Raw genomic sequence first — 12,657 nt, forward strand, 5'->3', positions numbered from 1 at the left:
GCCCCGCGCGGCCACACGATGCCCGTGCGCCTCAACGCGTCGACAAGGTTGTGTAATTTGCGTGCCAAGGACACATAAGGCAGGCCCTTAAGGCATCTATTTTCACTGCCCCAGCATATTACCCAACTATGGAACATAGAACAATGCAGCAAGGAATGGGCCCACAATGTTTGTGTTGAACATGATCAGCTAAACTGATTAATTTGTCTGTACATGATCCATATCCTATCCCCTGCACTTCCATGTGCCTATCTAATAGCCTCTGAAACACCACTATCACATCTGCCTCCACCACCACCCCCATGCATTCCCAGCCCCACTGCACTGTGTAAATATAAATCTTGCATCGCACATCTCCATTAAACTTTCCCCTAAAACCTGTCTAGTGTTTGGACAACTCCACCCTATGTACAGAAACACTGTTATTTACAAAAATACTTGTTCAACTCGCCAAAGTAACTTCCTGCTCAGTGTGAAAACTGCTTAAGATTCTTCCATCAATTAAACAAATGTATCAAATCATCATTGGAAGTCTCAAAAATTGTACATATTCATAAATCAGACAAATTGGCTCATAACCGCTCAAATAAGTGTGAGCAGTTGTATCAGTTCAAATCTGACTTGGAATTTGGCAAGCAGTGAAGTACCTCAAAAGGCATTTCATATGGATCATTTCTATAAATAAATGGCCATTGATGGATTACTTAACTGCTTAACTGATTTGTTTAAGAAAGAACTGCAGATGCTGGAAAAAATCAAAGGTAGACAAAAAAAAAAGCTGGAGAAACTCAGCGAGTGAGGCAGCATCTATGGAGTGAAGGAATAGGTGACGTTTTGGTTCCGAAATGTCACCTAGTCCTTCGCTCCATAGATGCTGCCTCACCCGCTGAGTTTCTCCAGCCTTTTTGTCTGCTGAACTGAACCAGTCCTTTGCCCAGATTCCCATAATTTTAAATTTTAAATCTTAATTGCTGTAGAAAATCTCAACAGGAAGTGCTTATGATAAAAAGAAGTCGTGTCAAAGAGAAACATGAGATTGTCCCTATTTGTTGTTGTTTTATTTCAATTAAAGGATACAATGCATGTTTGTTGGTAACTGGCAATTTTTCTTTCTACAAAGCAGAACTTTTCTTTGTTTCTGTGTTTATCGGGAGCATGAAAAATTAATCAAAATAATGATATTTCAGCCTGTTTTGAGTAAATCCCACACATATTATCACTTTAACATTTTGATGTAAAAATTCTCATTTATCACACAATTCCTGCTTAATGATGTGTTTAGGAGCTCAGTTGATTCATGAACAAAGGACTCAAAGCCATTTGCAATGGGGAAATATGCATTCTAAAATAATTACCTATTTATTTTTTATCATTTTGTAGCCCAATGTAACTGAGGAAGATAGAAAACTAGCATTAATTTCATGGGTACGCAGATTCAAGAAATTCCCGATTAAAAATGAGATGATGATCTGATAAGGTTTCAGAAAGAGGGAGTCCCAAGAGACTGGAGTTGCCGTAAGCTACAGCGAAGAACAACTGCTGGAGAAATTTAGTGGGTCTGGTAGCATCCATGGAAGCAGAGGGGTGGACAAAATGCCTGACCTACTGCGTTGCTCCAGCATGGAGACACACGAGGCTGAAGATGCTGGAATTTTGAGCAAAAACCAAACTGGGGAGTAAAGGGCCTGACCCACTTGGCCGTCATTTGCGTCCTTTGTTCATTGCATCACGCAGATGGCGTGCGAAGATTTTGTACATCACAAAATCCTGCGACGCCGTGCACGGTCGCTCGTCACTGCCTATGTCATCACGCACCATGCACACGTAATACGCACGTAATATGCACCATGTGCGCATCACGTGCGTGTCACGACGCGCGCGTCGTAAGTCGTGACGCGTAAATGATGTTGCGCAAATGACGGCCAAGTGGGACAGGCCCTTTAAGCATTTCCTTATTCCTTTCCGACCTCGGGTGTTTCACAGAGGAAGAGGACTTAACTTTCTGGTGCCTTTCCCCACAGTGGAAATGTTTGATTCTGCTGTGGGGGGACGTTTGTGTTGAACTCTATAATGTGTTGTGTCCATTTTCTTTATTTTTTTAACCTTTTTCTATGGTATGGAAACTTATTATCTATTTTATGTAAAGCACTTTGGTGTTAATGCGAGTTGACTTAAAACGTGCTATATAAATAAACGTACTTACTTTCCAATTCCACGTTTCTGCAAATGTCTCAGCAGTGTAATTTGCTTCTCAGGATGCAGTACACTGTTGCTGAGGTATTCTTTGCATCCATCCATGTAGTGAATAACATACGGACCATAAATTGGATGAGAATGAGCTGTCGTGGTTCTTATGCTTTCAGTTTAAGGCACTTGGGAGACCCCTCCCATCAAGTCAAGCAATTTGAACTGTCTTCACACTGAATGTTATTTTGCTGCCAGTTACAAGGGAATAGCATAACCTAGGCCTAACCATATTCGTGTGCAACATAAACAGTCAACTTTCTATTTAACTTGTATCTCAATCATTTTTAGGTTGACACTTGGACATTTCTTTAATAAATAACTGAGAACGCAAACCGATTTAACACACATTTAAAATAGTTCTGAGTTCCTAACAAATGCATGTGTCATTTTTATAATCATTCATATACTACTTGCAGATGCGAGTAGTAGGTTGCAATAAGATTTGCACTCTCCTTTGTTATCAAATATTATTTTTGAATTATTTTACTAGGCATAGTCGGCCATGTATGTACATTTTTATTTTGCAAGTTGCTTTCTTTGCCATCAAATAAGTGTACAAAATCTTCCTTTTGTATTAAGACGTTATAGTTAATCGTGGGAATGTTGTTTTACTTATGAGAGCATCTTTAAGCAGTACATGAGTGATTTGTTCTTGGAATCCGAGTGCACAATGCAATCAAGTACTTAGTGCTCATGCAAGGTAGTGCGACATGCTTACTCTGGTTCTAACCACATATACAGAGATTGTTTGAGTGGGTGCAGTGGTGGTATTCACTTAATTTCTCTTGTACAATCTTTTACCACCTGTCCAAGGTCCAAGAGCAGGCATAAGCCCTGTATGCCAACAAGTTTCTTAATTTAAGGGGTTCTTAAAATGGAGCACTTATCTTCCTCGAGGTAGGTTCTTTATGTAATATTTTATCCCTGGTAGTCCACAGCGCCCACCCATCACTTCGCCACTGACCCCTCTCACAAACGGTCAATTCCACAACACAAGATGGACGCAAAATGCTGGAGTAACTGAACGGGACACGGTGAGTTCTATCTTCAGTGTAAACCAGCATCTGCAATCCTGTCCTGTTGAGTTAATCCAGCATTTTGTGTCTATTTGTTGTAAACCAGCATCTGCATTTCCTTCCTACACATTTCCACAACACATTTGATGTGCATTTCCTCTACAGTTACCTCTGTATCCAAAGGTAGAGGCTGGCAGCTGTTTATACTACAGGTATCTTGCACATCACACAGTAAGTATCAGCAGCCAGAGGCCTCTGCATCTAACCAATTCTATGAGCTTTCACATGTTGAGTCTCTCGGGCAATAGCTTATGTTGATCTGAGTGGTGAAGGTGAATACTTCTATGTAATGGCTTCTTGATGGTGTATTTCCCCCCTTTCATTGTTGCAGTGGCTCTAGTTGCAGTCTGGCAGCAGGTCTGGAGTCCTTGGGATTAACTGATATCAAGACCCTGGTCCGATTGATGTGCCTGGCTGCAGCGGGCCGAGCAGGTCTCACCCCGAGTCCAGGGACCACCAGTCTTTCAGAACGCCCGCGTGGAGCTCACAGAAAAATCAACAAGCCAATCTCCTGCCTGGCCTACTTGAGCACTGCAGTTGGCTGCTTAGCTTCCAACAGTCCAAGTGCGGCCAAGTTGCTTGTGCAGCTCTGCACACAGGTAATTGTTTTCTAACTGCATAATTGTTGTTGGGTTAGGCTGATGCAGTAGAGATTTGCATTTGTATCACATGCTTCAGCACACGGCACAGTGGTGCAGCGGTAGAGTTGCTGCCTTTGAGCGCCAGAGAGCCAGGTTCGATTTTGACTATGGGTGCTGTCTGTACGGAGTTTGTATGTTCTCCCCTTGACCTTTGCCTTGGGTTCTCCAGTTTCCTCGCACACTCCAAAGATGTACAGGTTTGTAGATTAACTGGTTTCTTTGGTAAAGATCGTAAATTGTCCCCAGTGTGTAGGATAGTGCTAGTGTATGGAGATCGCTGATCGGCACGTACTTAGTGGGCCGAAGGGCCTATTTCTGCGCTGTATCTCTAAACTAAAAAGGACATCCAAGTGTGCTTTACAGTTAAGAGGCATTAAAAGGTTGACAACCATGCTGGCAAGCCACTTGGTTTCTTGCCACTGATTTGATCTTTTTTTTACTAGCCTTTTCGTCAGTCAGTGGCCTGCGTTCACACTTGTCCATTGATAGGATGAGTCAGTCTGTAAATCCATCAGTTCGCCTCTGTCCCACATTCATTGCCACAGACTGGTTAGACAAGGGTGTTCTGGATCTAGCCTGTGGCCCATGGTCCCCGTGCCATACTGGTCCAGATGTGGAGGATAGGATGAACTGATCAGAGGCGAGGCAGACTCCAGACTGTTGAGTTGTCTCAGCAGCATATCCCAAAGTTTATCCCCTCTTGCCAAAGCTAGCGTTTAAAGGCATTTCAACCATTCTTAAATGTATCTGGTAGATATATTCAAAAGTTATTTGAAGAGGTTAAATAATTAACAAAGTTAAAAATTAAATATTAAGAAGCAGTTAAAATGCAGCCAAAAACCTGAGAACACTAAAGTAATATTAAATAACTCAATCTACACAAACTCTTTCCATGGGATCAGTAGCTCTGTTCAGAGTTGTTATTGTACCTGTCTTTCCTGGCATAAAGCACAGGGGACTTCTCTTCAGCAGGGCAGTGCTCTGTGGCTGGCTCTGATGGTGAGACCCGCATTAAGCGGGTGGTCAGAGGCACCAGTATTTGACCTCCAGCTTTGGCCAGTGCCACATAATTCATCAGTCATCTCCATTCATCCCTCCTCTGTGCCCGTATGTCACTGTGCATTATGTCCTTCTCTCCAGAAATGCTGCCTGTCCCACTGAGTTACTCCAGCATTTTGTATCTACTGTGCATTATGTGTTTGCTTATGTTACAAATAAATGTTTCCCATTTGGGGAGGTGTATTTTAAAATTGTCATGCACGGATAGAACTCTTTTGAGATTGGTTAAAGTCATATTAATGTATTATTTTAATCCAAAAACAAAAGTGATGTCTACCAATAAAACTCATAACTGCGGTTTTGTATCAGTTCCAAGCTTGACATGAACATTTTACTCTTTTTCTTTTAGTTGTTTACTTGACAGTAACGTTTGTATTAATGTGCGTATCTCAATAGGGGATTTTTGAAAGCTTCATTTAAAAAGGGGTTGGGAGAAGTGTGAGTGCTGGTCAGCACGGACTCAGCGGGCCAAAGGGCCTGTTTCCGTGCTGTATCGCTAAAAGTGTAAAAACATCCTCCAATATTTTATGTCTAAACCACCTTACCTTTCCAGAACTTGATCTCGGCAGCGACAGGTATGAATCTCACAACCATAGATGATCCCATTCAGAGAAAGTTTCTCCCCAGTTTCCTTCGAGGCATTGCTGAGGAAAATAAGCTTGTGACCTCGCCAAACTTTGTTGTGACTCAAGCATTGGTGGCACTGCTCGCTGACAAGGGTGCAAAACTGAGACCAACCTACGACAAGGCAGAGATGGAGAAAAGAGGTAGGTCTTGTCTCTTCGGTTGTTCTCGGAAGGTAAATGCAGTGTGCACTGTACTAACAATAACCAAACCTCAAAGTTTTGTAGAATTATTTTGAGTTAATAATTGGATTTGATGTGTGTGTTTAGCATCCGTAATAAATTTGACAGCATCAGTTTTCCTGTCATGCAGTCGTCAAATTGAGACAATGACCAGTGAGTCTTACGTCATTATAACTGTATTTTAATTTACCAGAAGTATTATATTTCTTGCTCCTAAAGACTTGAAAATAAAAGTACAGGTGCACAACCTTTTATCCGGTGTTCCGGAAACCGAAAAACTCCGAAAACCGGCCATTTTTTCCAGGATGTCGTCTGCACACCAAAGCTCGCGTTTGGCGCCAAACTTGACCCGAAACGACCCACGGTCAACCCAGGTCTGTACTACTGTAGCAGCTGCCTCCTCCGGGGAGACACTTAAACATCTGTAAATTATTGCTTATATGTTAGTCAGTTAGTTTGGAGGACTTTTATGTGAAGGGGGGGGGGGGGGGGTTGAAGGGGTAAACTTTAATTCTTAGTCCCCTACCTGGTCGGAGAGGCGGGGAGCGGTCAATGCCTTACCGGGTCGCCGTGCAGTAAGCTCCGCATCGCTGTGGCCGCCAACTCCCAGCTGGGGCTGCGGGCGGCGCCGGTTGTAGCTCTGACCCCGGCAACTCTACCCCTGGCTGCGAGGCGCTCCAAATCCAGCGCCGCCCGCGACCGGACGCCCGCAGCCCCAGCTCCGCAAATGTTGGGAGTCGGCGGCGTCGCAGCGCTGGGATACCAGCGGGAAGCGGGCAATGCCTTACCGGGTCGCCGTGCGGTAAGCTCCAGGGCGCTGAGGCCGCCTTCTCCCAACGTTCGCAGAGCTGGGGTTGCGGGCGTCCGGCCGCGGGCGGCGCTGGATTTGGAGCGCCTCGCAGCCAGGGGTCGAGTTGCCGGGGTCGGAGCTACAACCGGCGCCGCCCGCGGCCGGACGGAGCCCCCAGCTCCGCGATGTTGGGAGTCGCCGACCAGGTAGGGGACTAAGAATTAAAGTTTACCCCTTCACCCACCCACCCCACCACCACCACATAAAATCCCTCCAAACTAACTGACTAACATTTATGCAATGATTTACAATGATTCCCCGGTCTCCGGGGAGGAGGCAGTCGCTCCAGACTTTTCAAGCCGCCCGCGCTACCTACCTAATCTACGCTAAAAATCTTCCATTCGGAAATCCGAAAATGTCCGAAATCCGACAAGTGTCTGGTCCCAAGGCTTTCGGATAAAAGGTTGTGCACCTGTATATCCATTTTGAAATGCTCATATTTTGTATATTTTTATTAAGGCATTTTGCTTAATTAATTATGTGGCTTTAGATAAGTGCAATATCATCATTGCTGCTTTCTTGACCATCATTCACTGGGTATTGTCTCACTATTTTGTTTAAGCAGGTTTTATTGCCCATTTGTATGCCCATCCTTCCTATGATCCTTCTGCTGTAGGCCCTCTGGAACTGGCTAATGCCTTAGCAGCTTGCTGCCTCTCCTCTAGACTATCTTCCCAGCACAGACAGTGGGTTGCTCAGCAGCTCGTCCGGACTCTAGCAGCACACGACCGTGATAACCAAAGCAAACCGCAGACATTTGCGGACATGTCGGGGGACCTTCGCAAATGTCCATTCATCAAGCTGGAAGCACATCAGAATAGGGTAAGAAACTTGCTTTTGGAACTCAAAGATCAAATGTTTATATTAATTTAATTTGGAGATACAGCGCGGAGACAGGCCAAATAGTCCGAGACTCCGCGCTGACCAGCGATCTCCGCTCACTAACGCTGTCCGATGCACTAGAGACAATTAACAATTTTACCAAAACCAATTGATCTACACACCGATACATCATTGGTGTGTGGGAGGAAACTGGAGTTCCTGGAGAAAACCACATAGTCACAGAGAATGTACACACTCTGTGCAGACAGTACCTGGAGTCAGGATCAAACCCAGGTCTCTGGTGCTGTGACGCAGTCACTATATTGATGCATCAATGTGCCTCCAGCTGTCATTATACTTGTAGATTAAGCTCCCTTATTCTTTTGAGACAAAGTTCTTCAAATGGCTAGACTTTAAATGGATAGATTAGAAGGGAAAATTGAAGATCAGTCTGTGTCTGTGTAAGAGGGATTTAACAGTTAAAATGTATAGGGTGTGCTACTGATCACAATGTTATAAATGCATTAGGCCTCCTTGTTCTAATTGCATTGAAGTCAATCAGTTTCCAAAGGTAATTTTCTCTAATTCCTTTAAAGGTAATTACTTGTGAATGGTGCAATAAAAAAGGTCTCCTCGCAACGAGTGCCAATGATGGAACTGTTAGAGTGTGGAGTGTCACTAAAAATCATTACACTTTACAGCAAACCTGTATTTTCAACAAATCGTAAGTAGCATTTCACGTATTTAAATACAGGATGTATTTGGGAGTGACATCTCATTTACTGCCAATACACTTTGCTGAGTGTTTCTAGCATGTTCTTTTTCTGGTCTGGATTTCTAGTATCTGTGATACATTGCTTTTGTGTTCCTGCTTTAATGAGTTATTGACCCCCGGCAGCTACAGCCAAAGATCTTAGAGCAGAGCAAGATGGGTTACTCTCATGTAAACGCGTAGTACGCTCATGGGAAGATTCATGGGTGATTATAGGACCCATTTTAGCAACCAGCCCCCGCCATCTTGCTCCGCCATCTTGCTTCCGGCAAGAGTTGAGGGGTGGGATAAGGCCTAGTGTGTGTGAAGTTGCGGGGAGGTTTACAATGTTTCTTATTTAATGTCCCTTGTCTGGTCTGAAATAAAGTTCATCATTGGATCAGAAGAAATATAATTGTATGTGTTATATGATTATATACATTTATATCACATTAATGTATGTGTGTTTATAAACATTTTATTCTTTAACAAGAATTAACAGAATTATGAATCTAACCATATATCACACACAAAAACACAATTACCCTGCGAGTCGAGTCGGGTCGGGTCGGGTAGGTTCCGGTTACTACAAAATCAACTTAAACAGTGCTTGTGAGCCATTTAAAAAGAAATTATTTAAAAAACATTAAAAAAGACAATTGCCAGTCAAATTTTATTCTTGACAAGAAGTATGAATTGACAGAATTATGAATCTTACCCTATATCACACACACAAACTGTTGCCCCGCAACATTGATTACACTGCGAGTCGGGTCGGGTCAGGTAGGCTCCGGTTACTAAAATGGGCGGTGAAAAATGCTCAGGATCCCCTCCGTAGCGTACTACACGTCAGCCCATTGTATTTCACAGGAGTGGCCTAGCTTGCTCTGCTCTAAGATCTTTGGCTACAGCTGCCTGTCTGCCTTTGGGCTTTTTTGACTTTGACCAGTGGAGAATTTACTCCTGATTTCCACTGACTTCAACTTGATTCCTTGATGAGTCAAACGGTGCCTTGATGTCAAAGACACTCTGGTCTGGATTTAGATTCTTCTGTCAGTCATCAGACTATTGCTGTAATGGGTCTGGAGCTGAAAGGTGCAGAGAAAACCCAAACAGGCAACAGAGAGCAGCTCAACAAAGAGTAAGTGATAGACACAAAAAGCTGGAGTAACTCAGTGGGACAGGCAGCATCTCTGGAGACAAGGAATGGGTGACATTTCGGGTCGAGACCTTTCTTCAGAAGCACCTGTGTCTATCTTTGGTTTAAACCAGCAACTGCAGTTCCTTCCTACACAAAGAGTTAAGGGCCTGTCCACTTGGTGATTTTTTTGGCGACTGCCGGCATCATTGACTGACCTATCAGGTCACAAAAATGTTGTGGCGTGACGCGGTGTGATGACGTTTGAGGCATTTTTATGTGTCGCAACTTTTTTTATCGCCGCTGGATTTTGAAATGGTCAAAATCTTTTGGCAACCATGACTACCATGATGCTGTCAGTCGCCGAAAAAATTGCCAAGTGGGACAGGCCCTTAAGTGATGCTCAACTAGATAGTCAGTCCCTATTTCCTATCTCTGGTAATGATTTGAGAGTAAAGGGGCATCAGGCACTCTGATGCAGGATCTCAACCTGAAATGTCAACCTTCCTTCCATAGATGCTTCTTGACCCGTTGAGTTCTTCCAGCAGTTTTATTTTTGCTCCAAATTCCACCCTCTGCAGTCTCTTGTGTTTCCAATAATAGATTTGATTGTTTCAGAAGGATATTATTGCGTTTCCAATAATAGATTTGATTAGTTGGATGTCAGTGCTGTAGTTTTAGGTTGGTTTATTATTATTGTATCGTGTACCGAGGTGTAGTGAAAAGCTTTTTGTTGCGTGCTATCCAGTCAAATAAAAAATATTTACATGATTACAATCAAGCCGTCCACAGTGTATAGATACAGGATAAAGGGTACAACATTTAGTGCATGTCCAATTAAAGATAGTTCAAAGGCCTCCAATGAAGTAGATGACACGACAGGACAGCACTTTGTTGTTATTGGAATGGTTTAGTTGCCTGACAACAGCTGGGAAGAAACTGTCCCTGAATCTGGAGGTATGTGTTTTCAAACTTCTGTACCTCTTGTCTGATGGAAAAGGGAGTGAGACTGCCAAGGCAGCATAAAGTGTAGATGGAGTCACTGGAAAGGAGGCATGATAGTCTAGGTTACATCCACAGCTCAGGCTGTGCAGGCCATGTCTATGGATATTTGAAGGCATAGATAGATAATTTCTTGATTAGTACAGCTGTCAGGGGATATGAGAAGGCAGGAAAATGGGGTTAGGAGAGAGCGATAGATTAGCCATGATTGAATAGCAGAGTAATTGGCCGAGTTCTGCTCCTATCACTTATGAACTCTCTGCAATTTCTTGCGGTCTTGGACCGAACTGGTCCCAAATCAGGCTGTGATGTGTCCCAATAAAATGCTTTCTGCGGCACATCTGTAGAAGTTGGGGAGGGTTGTTGGTGACATGTCAAACTTCCTAAGCCTTCTCAGGAAGTAGAGGTGTTAATGTGCTTTCTTGGACATAGTTTAGATGTGGCTGGTCCAGTACATATTACTGGTAATATTTACTCCTAACAACTTGAAGCTTTTAACCATCTCTATTTAAGCAATGAAGAATCTTGGCTTTGCATGTACTTACACCGGCTTCTATAAGTAGCAATGTTACAAAATTTTGAGATTTAAAAAATCAAGTCTGCAATTTATCCCATCAGATAAAGCATAACAATAAGTTTAATTTGACACCAAATTCACTTTCATATCTCAAGTATTAAAAAAGTTATGACCATTTTCATACTCGGAAATTAGCATCTTGTTCCCTATTGATTTTCAATGGACATTACAAAAAAGCTGTGATCTTGGATAGTCAACAGGCCATTTCTTAAGGAAAGATTAACATTTTTAAATAGCCTAAGTGTCCAAAGATTATTCACAAATAATTCACAATATAACATGATTTTTATATCTAATTTACATTAATTTATAGGCCAAATGGAAGGAATTTAGTGTTCAATTGCTGTAAATAAATGCCCATTTAAATCGGCTTTCTAGTGGGTTCATGTGGAACGCGCCGGTTTAGAACGTTGACATAGCGCTGGATTAGTGCCCTCAAGTGCCGAGAAAAATACTGCGGGATATAAAAAGCCCAAAATGAGCTATTCGTTATAGATAATTTGATATATAGGGTTATATATATGCCCCATTTAATGTAAAAATAAGGTACATACCTTTAATTGTTTGCTCTATAAAACCCTGGGGCTGCGATAGGTTGCGAGATGAAACAGTAATTTTAAATCTATTAGAACTATATTATCGAGGCCTATAAAACTAATAATACCTTTTGCGACCGGGTCTTGCAGCGATTTTTCGTTAATGATTTACTAGGCTGAACATGTGCGATTAGTACAGCCTAGTAAAAATCGCGTTTTAAACCCGCCCCCTCCAAACAGCGCCAAAATCGCCGACCTGGCTGTGGGCAGATTCCCAATGGCGATTCAGGTAGGTTTTGTAACATACCTACTATAAGGCTAAGGCCTCCAGAGGAGGTCGAGGTGGATCATCCACTCACATCTCTGCCTATTTGAAAATGCTTCTGCCTTGATTTTGTGTTTGTCAACAAGGTTCTGTTATCATCAAGATTAGAGATTCATGGAACTGTCTCCTCCCATTTAGTGAAATTAAAGCACTCACAAGATGTGACAGGACTTGGAGAGCTTTGATCTAATCTGTTGGTTGCTCAGCATGGTCGACAGATTAAGGCTTCCACTGTTTACAAGTATGGCGTCCTATACGCAGCTTGTTCAGGTTTTGGGTCAGGCTTACACCAGGTTTGCTCATTGCTGCTCCTTGCAAGCTCTTCTCACTGAGCCAATATTGGATGTATGGCTGAGACTGACAGTAAGGTTAGGGGTTGTACCAGGCTGTATAGCTGCAGCTTGTGTCTGACTGAGCTTACCTGGCACCTTTAGGATGCCCATTTTTTAAGCTACTTGTTCTGTTCTGCGCAATTCCCTTTCTGCATTATTATAGAGGGTGTCATAAAACAACATCTCCACTGATCACTGGATTGATCAGTTATGGACTGGTGCAACCATGACAGATATGTGAGGTTGTGCAGGGTTTTCCTTCATTTGGTGCACTTCTGCCACAGGCCCACTCTTGCCCTGTCCCCTGGGTAATGCCATTACAGTCCCCATCCAGACTGCACCGTATGCCCTTGCTGCCCGTGTTACCTTTCCAAGTGGAGTACTAATGTGCCTGCGAGGAAGGAGAGTTGGTATCAATGATCAGGGTCATTCTTGAACCGATGCTGTGAAAAGCCATGGGGTCCAGAATCTAATGTTAAGGTCCCCCAGCAATTG

At 43.0% G+C, this 12,657-nt stretch overlaps 1 protein-coding gene across 9 annotated transcripts in view; it reads left to right on the top strand.

The window, feature by feature from the left end:
- herc1 (HECT and RLD domain containing E3 ubiquitin protein ligase family member 1) overlaps window positions 1-12,657 on the top strand; it is a 281,473-nt gene that overhangs the window by 227,243 nt on the left and 41,573 nt on the right. For 7 of the 9 annotated variants that reach the window (XM_055662723.1, XM_055662725.1, XM_055662729.1 and 4 more), the window contains exons 49-52: window positions 3,655-3,922; window positions 5,577-5,790; window positions 7,245-7,501; window positions 8,098-8,225. In XM_055662723.1, the coding sequence (XP_055518698.1) occupies window positions 3,655-3,922; window positions 5,577-5,790; window positions 7,245-7,501; window positions 8,098-8,225 (867 nt within the window). The remainder of the gene's footprint in view (window positions 1-3,654; window positions 3,923-5,576; window positions 5,791-7,244; window positions 7,502-8,097; window positions 8,226-12,657) is intronic. The other 2 variants (XM_055662728.1, XM_055662732.1) reach the window with 1 other exon arrangement.

Source organism: Leucoraja erinacea, chromosome 36, assembly GCF_028641065.1.
Source record: "Leucoraja erinacea ecotype New England chromosome 36, Leri_hhj_1, whole genome shotgun sequence".
NCBI classification, from domain to species: domain Eukaryota; kingdom Metazoa; phylum Chordata; class Chondrichthyes; order Rajiformes; family Rajidae; genus Leucoraja; species Leucoraja erinaceus.